The sequence below is a fragment of the Oncorhynchus keta genome, chromosome 32 (genome assembly GCF_023373465.1).
Source record: "Oncorhynchus keta strain PuntledgeMale-10-30-2019 chromosome 32, Oket_V2, whole genome shotgun sequence".
Lineage (NCBI taxonomy): Eukaryota > Metazoa > Chordata > Actinopteri > Salmoniformes > Salmonidae > Oncorhynchus > Oncorhynchus keta.
The window spans coordinates 25,372,565-25,388,659 of NC_068452.1; the positions used below are offsets into that span (position 1 = coordinate 25,372,565).

At 45.2% G+C, this 16,095-nt stretch overlaps 1 protein-coding gene and 1 long non-coding RNA gene across 3 annotated transcripts in view; both read right to left on the bottom strand.

Annotated features, from left to right (window-relative positions):
- LOC118365792 (collagen alpha-1(XI) chain-like) overlaps window positions 1-16,095 on the bottom strand; it is an 82,433-nt gene that overhangs the window by 56,013 nt on the left and 10,325 nt on the right. For both annotated transcript variants that reach the window (XM_052491035.1, XM_052491034.1), the window contains exons 2-4: window positions 8,728-8,895; window positions 7,219-7,432; window positions 6,569-6,731 (exon numbers count right to left, since the gene is read on the bottom strand). In XM_052491035.1, coding sequence (XP_052346995.1) covers window positions 6,569-6,731; window positions 7,219-7,432; window positions 8,728-8,895 — 545 coding nt within the window. The remainder of the gene's footprint in view (window positions 1-6,568; window positions 6,732-7,218; window positions 7,433-8,727; window positions 8,896-16,095) is intronic.
- LOC127914497 (uncharacterized) lies at window positions 1,988-4,121 on the bottom strand. The gene is made up of 2 exons (XR_008088636.1): window positions 3,917-4,121; window positions 1,988-3,800 (listed from the first exon to the last, which is right to left on the bottom strand). It is a non-coding gene; the product is annotated as an uncharacterized LOC127914497 (long non-coding RNA).

A 16,095-nucleotide genomic window follows, 5' to 3' on the forward strand; every position in this document is an offset into this window, starting at 1 on the left:
GATAGACTTACTATCTCACAGGAATTTGCATGTTATTTTTCTTGGGGGAAGAATCTGGTATAATAATAACGAACCAGAAGAAATACAATAGGGTATTAACAGCTTCGCTGCTTGAATCCCTAACAACAACAACAACAACAACAACAACAACAACACACACTGCACTGAATATGACTACACCTCACCTCACTACAGTAAACCAGAAGAAATACTTAGCTCCTTACTAGCCTGCAGGGCAACAGATGTCAAAACATCTGAATACAATCCTTAGAAAAGGAGGAAATGCATCTACAACAGACAGACCTTGACTAACTAAGGCAGCCTTTCCAATCTCTCCAGCTATCCATGAGATTCCTCGATCAATATCAAAACTGCCCTTTAAGACATGCTTGATAACAACCCGACATCTAGCCAAAACAACACCAAAACTCTGAATGTTTTCTAAGGAGGCCTGATTACTCACAGCAATAATACAATGACTAATACAGACAGACAGACAGACAGACACGGTCAGATGTTGTTCACACATAAACACTGGGCTGGATCATATCTAACTGTGAGACAAGGCAAAAAAAACACACAAACTGCCCACACAATACATTCAGACTTGTGGACAGTTAAATTATTGTTTTAGTATGTGTACGTGTGTGTGTGTGTGTGTGTGTGTGTGTGTGTGTGTGTGTGTGTGTGTGTGTGTGTGTGTGTGTGTGTGTGTGTGTGTGTGTGTGTGTGTGTGTGTGTGTGTGTGTGTGTGTGTGTGTGTGTGTGTGTGTACAGTATGTACGTGCACATTCTTGTGTCCGTGGCTCTGCACGTGTGTAAACAACACCAACAGTAATTTGAAGGCAATCTGGAAGCAATAGAGGCATTAGGGGCTGACCACCGTCCCCAAGCTCCCACACTATGTTCTCCCACGCTGGGGGAACTGGGCCGGAACACTGGCCCCCTGGATCTCTCCTGGGTCCTGGGAACAGAACGGGCCTGCGAACAAGGCCAACCTCTAGTCTCTCCCCCAGTACCAGCCTCATCCAGGTCAACACAGCCCTGACCCACAGCCATTCAACATGGGACACATGAGCTGGCATCTCACTCACTTAGGCTATTCAGAGAGAGCAGAGCAGAGAGAATGCTAAAGAGTATGTTGATCATTGACGGGTATTAGTTATAAGGATGTCGAAGGGATGTTTTTTTTTTGCAGCCTGAGGAATGATTCATGGGATGTTTTGAAAGATGTTGTTGGGGTGAAAATGGATCTTTACAGTTGTTTTATGCAAGGAATGTTCAGGGGAAGCATTGCTTAATTGCAGAAAGAAGACTGTTATATTTGGGAGACAGAGGGGTGTCTGTTAAAGTAAGAGAGGGAGGATGAACCTAATGGCATGGGAGGCCATTAAGTATTACTTATGGAGTAGGAGAAGCAGTTGAGGTAAAGTTAAGCCATCAGCGGGAGGGGAGGTTATTGTGTGGGAGCGTGGCTAGAGGGAGAATGTATAGTTATTGTCTACGTGAGAACATCAGGGGACACCTGGTTCTGAGAGGGTGGAAGACTGAAGAAGACTGAAGTTTGTGTACATTAACCCATTAGGGCCAGATAATATCCCTTCATCTGTACTTTTGCAATGTCTCAAGTAGGCAAAATCTGGGTTGGGATGGTACCCTGAGGGGCCTGAGAGATGGGAGGGTGTGTGCTCTGTGACCCCCTCCTACTCTTCCCCTCTGTGTCTCAGGGTCTGCGGACATGAGCAGAGATAGGACTGCTGCTCTACTCGGCTCTCTTTATGCTGGAGGCTACTGAATTAAGAGTGGAGCAGCATTGGAATTACAATGGACTAGGCCTGCACACTATCCTGGGAGAGACATTGGGAATGACTTATAGAACAGGGTTAGGGAAATGAAAATAAAAGAATATGAGCTTTACTTGGAATTCATTTATATTTTTATTGTTTGATTTGAAAGCACATATGTACGGCACACACATCCAGACACACACACACACACACACACACACACACACACACACACACACACACACACACACACACACACACACACACACACACACACACACACACACACACACACACACACACACACACACACACACACATTATGTTATTCACATATTTAACTACACATCATAACTCACTGTTCAGTGTCCATTCCAATTTCAAGGATCCATAATGACATTGTTATTTCCCCAAACACTTTCACCAAGCTCAAACAACCCGAGCCATTATTAAATAGGTGACCTTTGCCCTCCACAGCTACTCAGGGATAATGATGAGGACAGCAGCCCTGACGAGTGTCGCCGTAGGGATAAACACTGACGACTGGGAAATTCTTCTTCCCACAAGATCAATCCTCCCAATCAGCAGGCATGAACAACACTCACACATTCATTGACACATGTTCACACTCACGCACACTCTGAAACGTCAAAATATAAAGCTCTCTGTTCAAATGTCAACACCTCTAACACCACACACTCTCCAAAACATCCAAACTCACTCGTACAAATATAAATGTTGAGGGTCATTTCCAGGTATTTGATCACAGTAGAAAAGATGTGGCCAGATCAGAGCATGTCTGAACAGTACCTGCCCCCCCGCCCACACTCTTCCACAAACAACCTAGACCTCCCCTACCTGCTGCTCCACTCTCAACCGTTCTCCACCCCTATCATTCACACCCCATTAAAGCTTACAGCAACAATACATACTGCTCCAGCCTGCATGTTCAAAACTGAACACAATTAGTGAAGTATGTGATGGAATGTGCCATCTCTTTCATTTGTATGTGCCGGGACAGAAATGAGGTTATGAGAAGAGAGAGTCATCCAAGTTTAAACAAGGTTAATGGGATCGGGATCCCCTGCGGGTTCGTGTCAGAATATTCAGCTAATATATGACGCAAGTGAGTATCTCCACTGGTCTAACAGGCATATTGGATGAATTAAGCTCACATGGAAATAATGGTTATTTTAATCTTGTCCGTTGTGGCTTTAGAGGATCTCATTCACGCCTCAATAAAATAATTTCTTCAGGGCTACAAATATAATTTATAGTAGGTATATTGCATTAGGGTTTAAGTCAGAGTGCTAACAAAGTGTTGAAAGCGTTCCACAGGGATGCTGGCCCATGTTGACAACATTGTTTCCCACAGTTGTTTCAAGTTGGCTGGAGGTCCATTGGATGACTGACCATTCTTGATACACACAGGAAACTGTTGAGAGTGTGGCACCTACTACCGCATCCCAAGTTCGAAAGCGTGCTTAAATATTTTGTCTTGCCTATTCCCCCTCTGAATGGCACACATACACATAACCTGTCTCCTCCCCTTCACCTACACTGATTGAAGTGAATTTAACAAGTGACATCAATAAGATATCATAGCTTCCACTTGGATTCAGCTGGTCAGTCTATGTCATGGAAAAAGCAGGTGTTCCTAATGTTTTGTACACTCAGTGTAGATGATCCCAGTATTTGATACCACATCCAGACAAGCTACCGGAGAGCTACTGCCGCGAAACCTCAACAAAAATGATATTCTACTCGCATGACTTGACCCTGGACCGTCTTGACCTACGAGATAAGAATAAGGGACAAACAGAAGTGTTATGACACCATTGCTGATGAAGACAAGGCTGACTCTAAGGTGGACTATCACTGGGGAAGACTACACCTCCCCACGGCGTGAGGACCCTCATCCTGGACCTCACACGTCATGGACCCTCACCCTGGACCTCACACATCATGGACACTCACCCTGGACCTCACACGTCATGGACCCTCACCCTGGACCTCACACGTCATGGACCCTCACCCTGGACCTCACACGTCATGGACCCTCACCCTGGACCTCACACGTCATGGACCCTCACCCTGGACCTCACATGTCATGGACCCTCACCCTGGACCTCACACGTCATGGACCCTCACCCTGGACCTCACACGTCATGGACACTCACCCTGGACCTCACACGTCATGGACCCTCACCCTGGACCTCACACGTCATGGACCCTCACCCTGGACCTCACACGTCATGGACCCTCACCCTGGACCTCACACGTCATGGACCCTCACCCTGGACCTCACACGTCATGGACCCTCACCCTGGACCTCACACGTCATGGACCCTCACCCTGGACCTCACACGTCATGGACCCTCACCCTGGACCTCACACGTCATGGACCCTCACCCTGGACCTCACACGTCATGGACCCTCACCCTGGACCTCACACGTCATGGACCCTCACCCTGGACCTCACACGTCATGGACCCTCACCCTGGACCTCACACGTCATGGACCCTCACCCTGGACCTCACACGTCATGGACCCTCACCCTGGACCTCACACATCATGGACCCTCACCCTGGACCTCACACGTCATGGACCCTCACCCTGGACCTCACACGTCATGGACCCTCACCCTGGACCTCACACGTCATGGACCCTCACCCTGGACCTCACACGTCATGGACCCTCACCCTGGACCTCACACGTCATGGACCCTCACCCTGGACCTCACACGTCATGGACCGTCACCCTGGACCTCACACGTCATGGACCCTCACCCTGGACCTCACACGTCATGGACCCTCACCCTGGACCTCACACGTCATGGACCCTCACCCTGGACCTCACACGTCATGGACCCTCACCCTGGACCTCACACGTCATGGATCCTCACCCTGAACCTCACACGTCATGGACCCTCACCCTGGACCTCACACGTCATGGACCCTCACCCTGGACCTCACACGTCATGGACCCTCACCCTGGACCTCACACGTCATGGACCCTCACCCTGGACCTCACACGTCATGGATCCTCACCCTGGACCTCACACGTCACCTGGATGCCTTTGACTCCGAGTGCCTCTGCCACATACTGGGCATCACATGGTGCGACCACATCCACACTTCTTCCCGTGGCCTCCAACTGCTCTCAAATGCAAGTAAAACTAAATGCATGCTCTTCAACCGATCATTGTCCGCACTCACCCTCCCGACTAGCATCACTACTCTGGACGGTTCTGACTTAGAATATATGGTCAACTACAAATACCTAGGTGTCTGGTTAGACTGTAAATTCTCCTTCCAGATTCACATTAAGCATCTCCAATCCAAAATTAAATCTAGAATCGGCTTCCTACTTCGCAACAAAGCCTCCTTCACTTATCCTGCCAAACATACCCTCGAAAAAAGGACTATCTTACCGATCCTTGACTTTGGCAAAATAGCCTCCAACACTCTACTCAGTAAATTGGATGTAGTCTTTCACAGTGCCATCCGTTTTGTTACCAAAGCCCAATATACTACCCACCACTGCGACCTGTATGCTCTCGTTGGCTGGCCCTCGCTACATATTCGTCGCCAAACCCACTGGCTCTAGGTCATCTACAAGTCTTCGCTAGGTAAAGCCCAGCCTTTCAGCTTACTGGTCACCATAGCAACACCCACCCATGGCACAGGCTCCAGCAGGTATTTTTCACTGGTCACCCCCAAAGCCAATCACCTACTTTGGCTGCCTTACCTTCCAATTCTCTGCTGCCTATGACTGGAGCGAATTGCAAAAATCACTGAAGCTGGAGTCTTATATCTCCCTCTCTAACTTTAAGCATCAGCTGTCAGAGCAGCTTACCGATCCCTGCACCTGTACACAGCCAATCTGTAAATAGCCCACCCAACTACCTCATCCCCATATTGTTCTTTTCTTTGCTCATTTGCACCCCAGAATCTCTCTACTTGCACATCATCATCTGTACATCTGTCACTCCAGTATTAATGCTAAGTTGTAATTATTTCACCACTATGGCCTATTTATTGCCTTACCTCCCTAATCTTACTTTGTTTGCACACACTGTATATAGATTTTTCTATTGTGTTATTGACTGTACGTTTGTTTATCCCATGTGTAACTCTGTGTTGTTGTTTTTGTCGCACTTCCTTGCTTTATCTTGGCCAGGTCGCAGTTGTAAATGAGAACTTGTTCTCAACTGGCCTACCTGGTTAAATAAAGGTCAAATATTTTTTTTTTAAGTAAAACATCCAGAACTCCACAATACGTCAAAAGATGGACCAACCCCGTCTCCTCCCTGGTCTAAGCCTCCTGACTCCGACTGTTCGGTCACCTGGTCAGATCAATCCCACCTCTGGAGCCTCCCCTTATACTGAAGGACTCATCCCCCAACTGGCCAGGCCCAAGAGGAAGACCGAGAACCAGGTCATCCAACCAGTTGGACAACGACATACACAACCTGGGACTCAACACCACATCAGCCTGGGACCTGGCCTAGAATAAGACGGCATGGAGATCCATTTGTCGAGGCGCTATGCTCCGAGGAGTGAGCAAAGATGAGTGAGTGAATGTTACATTATGCCAAGAATCCAGTTAAGACAAGTTCCAACAAATAATACTGATGTTTCTCAGATCCAATACCAGAATGAACCAGTTTGTGTTCTGCTACTGATGAGACTACAGTACATACATACCAAATCCTACATACAGTCCATGACACTACTTCATTCACACCCAACCCTGACTCCCTCGCCCTGGTGTCCTACCTCAAACACCTCCTCGTCCAGTAGTCGTGTTCCAAACACGATCACCCCCTCCGTGCTGACCAGGGGATTGTCCCCTCTCAGTAACTCCAGAGTCTGCACCTTCTCACAGTCCAGGTACAGGGTGACTGACTTGCCCTCCACACTGTAGGCTATTCTGTGCCACCTGGACAGACAGAGAGTTGGAGATGGGTTTGTACATCTTTATTATGCAGATGTAGTGTCAGGTTGAATGTAGGTCACTTGGGCTCAGTTAGAAGGAGGCACCACCTGTATGCAGTATTCTGAGGAAGGGTTTTCTAAGGTCAAATGCATTGAATCACATTGTAGCATATTACAGGCTCAAGTCAAGCCATTGACCTTGTATTGTGAGCCAAGAACTCTATGGTACTATCATGATCTATGTGTGTCCTCTATGGCTCCAGGTCACTTAGGGTCAAGCACACTTTCAAGTGAGATCACATACTGAGGAAACTGCATATTTTGGGTCAGGTTTCAGTGATACCCAATGGCCAACCAAACAACATGATGCAGGTGAATCTCACCCAATCATGTCAATATGTGTCAATCATAAATCAGGGGCTACAGAGTTTGGGTTTTGAGAAGAAGTCCCAGTCAAGAGCCAAGGACATCAGGCCAGGGGTAGTACCCACTTTCCATCAGCCAAGTTGATCTTCTTGAAGATGGGGTAGAGCTCCGGGGAGGGCTGTCCCTGGTGGTCTTCGTACAGGAAGACAGGCGAGCGACCCACCTCCAGCCCCAGCTGCTGTACACCCTGCTCATCATACACAGACAGCAGGAAGAACTGGGTGTCCTTCTTTGCCCTCACTGTTGTCATCAGGGAGAAGTCCACAGGGAACAACGAGTCTGGGGGGGAAGGGGGAACAATTGCTGTGAATGATATGGTTGACCTTTTCTACTCTGTTGTTCTCTGATATGTTAAAATAATGTTGCACCCGACACTGTTTTTTATGTAAAAATACATAATGCAATTTCTGTATCCAATGAAATAATATTCAAGTCAGTCATACAGTCATACAGTCAGTCAAACAGTCATAGAGTCAGTCATACAGTCAGTCATACAGTGAGTCATACAGTGAGTCATACAGTTAATCATACAGCCATACAGTCAGTCATACAGTCAGTCATACAGTTAGTCATACAGCCATACAGTCAGCCATATAGTCAGTCATACAGTCAGTCATACAGCCATATAGTCAGCCATACAGTCAGTCATACAGTCAGTCATACAGCCATACAGTCAGTCCTACAGTCTGTCACACAGTCAGTCATAGGGTCAGTCATACAGTCATACAGTCAGTCATACAGTCAGTCATACAGTCAGTCATACAGCCATACAGTCAGTCACAGTCATACAGTCATAAAGTCAGTCATACAGCCATACAGTCAGTCATACAGTCAGTCATACAGACAGTCACACAGTTAGTCATACAGTTAGTCGTACAGTCAGCCATACAGTCATATAGTCAGTCATACAGTCAGTCATACAGTCACACGTCAGTCATACAGTCAGCAATACAGTCAGTGATACAGTCAGTAATACAGTCATACAGCCAGTCATATAGTCAGTGATACAGTCATAGAGTCATAAAGTCATACAGCCAGTCATAGAGTCAGTCATACAGTCAGTCATACAGTTAGTCATACAGTCAGTCACACAGTTAGTCATACAGTCAGCAATACAGTCATACAGTCAGCAATACAGTCATACAGTCAGTCACACATTTAATCTTACAGTTAGTCATACAGTCAGTCATACAGTCAGTCATACAGACAGCTGTACAGTCATACAGTCATACAGTCATACAGTCAATCATACAGTCAGTCATACAGTCAGTCATACAGTCAGTCATACAGTCAGTCATACAGTGGAGAACACAGTAGGTAGCAACACACCACTTTGGGGACACTGGCAAGACCCACTGCCCCTCCCAAAATAACAATATCACACATCTGAACTTCAATGAATAATAATAATGGCCTGTGCTACTACACCCTAAGACCTACACCCATGGAGAAGAGGGAGAACAAAGTTAGGTCCGTTGTGTTACAGTGAAGCTTAGGATTCACTGCAATTACCACACATACACCATGACTCAGACTCATTGGATGTGTACTACATCTCTACAGATTATTGTTACCTGGGAAGAGCTGTTTGGTGGGTGCACTGAGCTGGATCTTCTTGTCTATTCTATAGGCCATGTCTGTCTCCTCCATGTCCTTCCTGCTGGTGCAGAGGCCAGCCTCCATGGACACCCCCTCCATGTGGTCCGACAGCTCCAGTACCCGCAGCACATCGATGGGATCAGCTGCACACGAGAGAGAAGGAGACACATCAGTACACAGTGATACAATAACATGTACTTCATATGAGAAATATTATGTGTTGTACAGTACCTTGTACTGAAACTATAGCCAAGCGAACAGATTTTTATAAGCTATGTGTTCAGGTTTCAGTTCCGCTAATGATATTCATGTGTGTTTGTGTCTGTCAGTCTGTGTGTGTGTGTGTGTGTGTGTGTGTGTGTGTGTGTGTGTGTGTGTGTGTGTGTGTGTGTGTGTGTGTGTGTGTGTGTGTGTGTGTCTGTGTGTCTGTGTGTGTGTGTGTGTGTGTGTGTGTGTGTGTGTGTGTGTGTGTGTGTGTGTGTGTGTGTGTGTGTGTGTGGCGGGGGGGATTAGAGGAGACAGAGACAGACCCACGCAGTGCTGAAAGCAGCAGTCCTGCAGGTGGCCTTCTGTTCCGGAGCTATTATTATGGGATCCAGCCATGACTCCGCCGACTGTATAATCCTGCTGTACACTACACACTGGAACACACCTGACAGCTGACACCTGGCTAGAGCCAGCATCCCACAGCAAGACACCTCTCTCACCATCTCTCCCATTCACAACGTTTCACTGGCATGTGCAATACACATTTCTCCAGTTACAATGTGTTTATCAGGAATAAACACACAGATAACTCTTTCAGAAGTAACATGGGAATAAAAGATGTAGGAGTATGTACTAGTTCACACTGCTGTGTGTTCACCCCTTCGATGATAATTAAAACATGCCTGTAGTTTATTTACAGTTGGCTGGTTAGTTGTGTTTGACCATTATGCTATTTTCTGTGTATAATGTGTAGTCACAAGGATGAGTCTGATCTGAGCTGTGTGCAATAAGGCTCCCACCAGCTGCTCTATGGGAGACTGTTTAAGGACATCACACATAGACAGGCTACTGATTGGGGGAAATGGATATAGTTACACATTGCAATATTATTATGGATGATATTATATCGATACTTTGACTCAAGGTATCAATTAGTCATTTATTTTGGTTTTGCTAGGAAGCGTTAGCTGGCACTTGTCATCTGGCTGTACCTGTGCCAAAACTCCAGTATTTTTCATCCTTATAGCTTGTTCTTTTTAAACAGTGAGCCGACATGTGTTCAGCACTCTTATTTCCCCAACTGATCAAAACTGGTTTTCTCATGCAGTCAGTCGCTTGTCTCTCTGCAGCAGACATATACAGAGCAATATGTTTGGAACGTCGAATCGCAATAAAATCACAGTATTGAATCGCAATACATACATAGTTGTGAAAATCGCAATAATACATAGTTGTGAAAATCGCAATACATTGTATCGATAGCTAAGGATCCCTGGCCATTTCCATCCCGAACACACAACACACACACACACACACACACACACACACACACACACACACACACACACACACACACACACACACACACACACACACACACACACACACACACACACACACAGCTTATGGGGAGGCTGCCAACGCAGAATTGAGCATTCCAGCCATTTAAAATGAGGATCCTAAATTGAAGTTGCCCCCCGTAGCTCTCTCTCTCTCTCTCCATGCTACACTTTCTACTTTTCTTCTCGCTGTTAATTAAACATGTGGTGAGAGATTAACCAGTGCCCACTCGCTGCTTGCAGAAAAACACCCTGTTAGCTTTTATGGCATTATTTATTTGCATAGCAGAGACCTTTTATTCCCAGCAGCTCAGATCTCACCCACAGAGCACCCATAGAATGGTAACAGGCTGCACTGTAAATAGGTTAAGCTGTGAATTAAATCCAGACTGTGTCTGAAACACAATGGAAAACATCAGGTACTGATTTAAAGGTCCGTAAGACAAAGCAGCTTAAATTCTACTTTGATATGAGAGTCATAAACAATCCCTATAAATTATTTGATTACAGGAGTTGCTGCGTGCTCCTAACAAACACAACTGTCTGAGAGTACGCACACAGCGGCAGCCTTACAGCCTTATTCATGCTGATGCTCATTCCCACAGTCCTTGCCTGCCCTCGCCCACACACAGACATTTATGATGTCTTTTCAAATCCAGCCTAATTGCCCTGCCGTGAACCAAGAAGCAAATGTCAGTGAATAATTTATCAGGTCAAGCCTGTCACATACATACGGCGCACACACACACACACACACACACACACACACACACACACACACACACACACACACACACACACACACACACACACACACACACACACACACACACACACACACACACACACACACACACACACACACACACACACACAAACAGGTCATAAGGCAACGATGTTTGGAACAGCCAGAACAGGATTTTAATCTGCAGCAGCATGGGTCTAATTATGACAGGCCTTTGGAGTGCTGTGTTACAGACAGACTCAAAACACCTGTCAACTGGACTCAAAACAACAATAACTTAATCACTCAGTCTTGTCCAAACTATCCAATCCCAAAAGCTCTCTAGTTCAACTTCTTCAATCCCCTGGGCTCTCTTATCCAAACTATCCAATCCTCAAGGCTCTCTAGTTCAAATTCTTCAATCACATGGGCTCTCTTGTCCAAACTATCCAATCCTCAAGACTCTTGTCCAAACTATCCAATCCTCAAGACTCTTGTCCAAACTATCCAATCCTCAAGACTCTTGTCCAAACTATCCAATCCTCAAGACTCTTGTCCAAACTATCCAATCCTCAAGACTCTTGTCCAAACTATCCAATCCTCAAGACTCTTGTCCAAACTATCCAACCCTCAAGACTCTTGTCCAAACTATCCAATCCTCAAGATTCTTGTCCAAACTATCCAATCCTCAAGACTCTTGTCCAAACTATCCAATCCTCAAGACTCTTGTCCAAACTATCCAATCCTCAAGACTCTTGTCCAAACTATCCAATCCTCAAGACTCTTGTCCAAACTATCCAATCCTCAAGGCTCTTCTCCAAACTATCCAATCCTCAAGACTCTTGTCCAAACTGAGCATTTCCATGTAAAAGGACCCATGAGCACCAACATGAAGTTCATAAGAGCATGTCAAATTGGGTGTCAAATGAAAGCTAATATTCTATATTATGGGGAAATGGAGGCATAGATACATTTTTAAAATCATTTTCATCCTAAAAAGGAGGCATAAGTAAAGACTTTGATTTCTTGTCAAACAGATGGAAAAGATGTCTTCAGAAACATCTAGGGAAAAAAGTCTTAAAATGTATTAGAAATACATTCAAATTCAATCATGTTGACCTAAAGACCACTGCCAACTAATATCAATATTTAGTTTTGGAGAAATTGTTTTGTATTCTCTACATTTAAGAAATATGGCCTTTTGTCTTTTAATTCCATTACCAAAAACCCACATATCATTAAGATAGCACAGTACAGTACATTACAGTACAGTGCAGTACAGTGAGTAGAGCACCGTAGAGTACAGTACAATACAATGCAGTACAGTAAAGAAAAGTAGAGTATAGTACTGTAGAGTACAGTATATTGTACTGTACGCTACTATACTGAACTATACTCTACTGTACCCTACTGCACTGTACTGTACTGTACTGTACTGTACTGTACTGTACTCTACTCTACTCTACTCTACTCTACTCTACTCTACTGCACTGTACTGAACTCTACTCTACTCTACTGTACTCTACTGTACTCTGCGCTGTGATGTCCAGGAGAATGTAAGGAGAATGACATTCATATTCATGATTCTGCATTTCTGTGTAGTATAGATCAGAGACCCATGATGTAATTCATTACCGGGGTTGAATCCCCTTCACCTACTGTAGTTCAATAACCAAAATAGATGTTTTCAAACTCAAGGTGCCATGTCATAGTTGACATCCCATTCTTTCTGCAGACATCTTTGAATCTTAATTTGGAGCAGATATTTTTGGAAAATGTGGTCGCATTCAAATAGATCTGTACAGTTCTTCCACTAAATGGGTCTTTTTCACTGGAAATTGTTACATGCAGTCCCTGTGCATGGAGTTGTTGGGCATATAAATATTATGTAAAGTATAACTAATATATAACATAACACAGCATACATAACCAAACATAACATCCACATGACTAAAGTACAGAGAGCCTTCTATCTGACCTTTGACCTCAGACAGTAGTCCAAATGTGCAACGCCATTTGGGAAAACAATGAGAAAAGCAGGAGAAATTCCTCTTCTGAAAGAAACAATCTTCACAATGACATGCCAGACACACACACACACACACACACACACACACACACACACACACACGCACACACACACAAAGATACTCCACAGAACTTTGTTTCACAAAGAACAATACTATATTTTATATAGTTAAGAACAAATTCTTATTTACAATGATGGCCGACACCGGCCAAACTACAGCCAAAGAAGACTCAAGAAATATTCAAATGAATATAAAACATTCAACTATTTTTGGACAGCAATCAATACAAATGCAAGAGATGGAATCCGATATCTGACAGAGACCAGATAATCTCTAGCATTCTGGGAGCGAGAAGGAAGGAATTCATCAGTGAGGGGATAAAAGGGATAGAACATCCCAACGACCACAAACAGACAGACGCTAATCAAACACAGCAGTGACACAGATGGACGGCTGAGTGCTAACCTCTCACCCCCACTAGCCTACCCCTCCCTACCTCCTACCCTACTGTCCCAGAGACCCCATTGTTCCCACAGTACAAGCAGGAACATTTTCACCATGGGGGCATTTACACCGGCCTGGGGAATGTTCCTTCTCCTCGTCTCCTCTCCCCTGGCCGGTCGTCGTAAAGCATCCCTGGGCGAGCAGAGCAGTTGCCAGGAGGCCATGTGAGGTCTGGAGTCGCCCCAACATCAACAGTGATTGACTCCTCAGGCCTGGCTCTGTCTGTCATATGCCAAAACAGCTCTATTCAAATCTACCTGTCTACCCTGCAGCGATGCTTCCTCCGCCAGCATCACCTGTCTGAATCTCATTAGACCTCCTAATAATCCTTATCTCACTTTACCTGTTGGAGTCATTATGTGTATGTAGAGTGTGTTTGATCTCCCTAGCTTGGACTGAGTCAGTGATATACATACCCCATCTGCCTACATCACACTGGAGTGATGTGAATTCTACTGTATGTGTGGTTGTGGACATGCATAAATAGAGATAAAGGAGTGCTTTGTTAGAACAAGATGTTTTCCAGGTCCACATAAGGTCAGAGTTCACCCATACTGTACATATTTTCCATACATATTTCTCTCACCAAATTCCAGAGAGCATGGCACTGAGTGTACAGCACACATCCCACGTGTGACATTTGGGTCTTCTTCCTCCCGTCTGTATGTCTCCTCTTCTGGTCCTCCCTGCTGTTCCCCTCCTCTCAAAGACCATGAATCACTCAGCCAGTGTGTGTCTGAGGACAACATGTCTTCCCTACGGCAGTTAGTACTGTCCTCTCAGAGTCCTCCTCTCCTCGGCCCTGGCTGACAGACAGAACAGGCCTCGGTAGGCCCCACTTAACACAGCCTCGCTCACGGAGCTCCCTCTGTCCACTGCTAATGTTACACAACAATAGTGTGATAGCGTGATGCTACATGTACCGAACACCCTTCACATACGTCCTGCAGGCAGGAAGATTGGCCACTATCTCCACATATCTATCACACATCGGCATCATTTGTTCTCTGTACCTCGACGGCTCTTCTGAAGACACTCCCAGCAGCTTCACAGTGTGCCACTAAACCTCCCTCTCTTTCTCTGCATACAACTGAGCACCACAACCTCTGCCATGCATCATGCATGAACATACATGTCATCAGAGTGGCCTCTATTCAACCTCTTCTCTGAAGACAGTCCTTTCCCTCTGATATGAGTCACACACCACTTCCACTCCTTGAAAAAAAAAAGGCAACAATTACTGACATTGTTCAAACACAATCACGCCTGTGAACGAGGGACTTCTCCATCTGAGCATCAGGGCCGTACTGTTTAAAAGCCAATTTAACCAATTGTATTATCAGCGTTATTCTGTGTGTTGGGTGGACTTCAAAAGGTCAAGGATTTGAGCTCATGTGGACAACTTTGTTTACTCAACAAATTCTGCTCGAAATGAAACAAGCTTTTTGAGTAAAATGACTTATTCATGTTTGTTCCAAACCACAACCATTATCATCACGTTTGTAGGTTGATTTTCAGAATTGTTCGTTTCAATACCTGTTTTTGCATGTACATTGATCTGTTGATTCATCTTATGCTAAACAAACATAAACAACATACATTTTTCTAAACAAATCTAATCTGTTAGTAATTGGACTTATTGGACTTAAACACGTGAATGTGTATTGTAATGACATTCTGAGATTGTCATTAGGACTAAACTTGTAGCCTGAATTGCATCCACTCCTGTCCACGCGCATCGCGGTAAAGGTCACCCATCTCCTCCACAAAACAATTTGGAGCTTGTACCCCCGGGATTCAAGTCAATTCTCTCATTTTTCATGTGGCTGACATGCGATAGTGTTATATAATGGTGTAATGGTCTATATTTTCTTGGCATTCTGTGTTAATTATTGTGATAGGTTCACGTCCTACCGGTACGGCGTACCCCCAATATTTATTTATCCGGTACGCCGTACCAGACCCCGTACCAGCTTACTTTCACCCCTGGGTGTAACTAGGCCCTCAAAGAAAGGCCTTATGATATACACTATATATGCAAAGGTATGTGGACACACCTTCAAATTAGTGGATTTGGCTATTTCAGCCACACCTGTTGCTGACAAATGTATAAAATCGAGCACACGCCCATGCAATCTCCATAGACATTGGCAGTAGAATGGCCTTACTGAAGAGCTCAATGACTTTCAACGTGGCACCATCATAGGAGGCCACCTTTCCAACAAGTCAGTTCATCAAATGTCTGCCCTGCTGGAGCTGCCCCGGTCAACTGTAAGTGCTGTTATTGTGAAGTGGAAACGTCTAGGAGCAACAATGTCACCGCCGTGAAGTAGCAGGTCACACAAGCTCACAAAACAGGACCGCCGAGGGGTGAAGAGCGTAGCGTGTAAAAAATCGTCTGTCCTCCCTTGCAACACCTCTGGAAGCAACATCAGCACAAGAACTGTTCGTCGGGAGATTTATGAAATGTGTTTCCATGGCCGAGCAGCCGAGCAGCCGAGCAGCCGCACACAAGATCACCATACACAATGCCAAGCG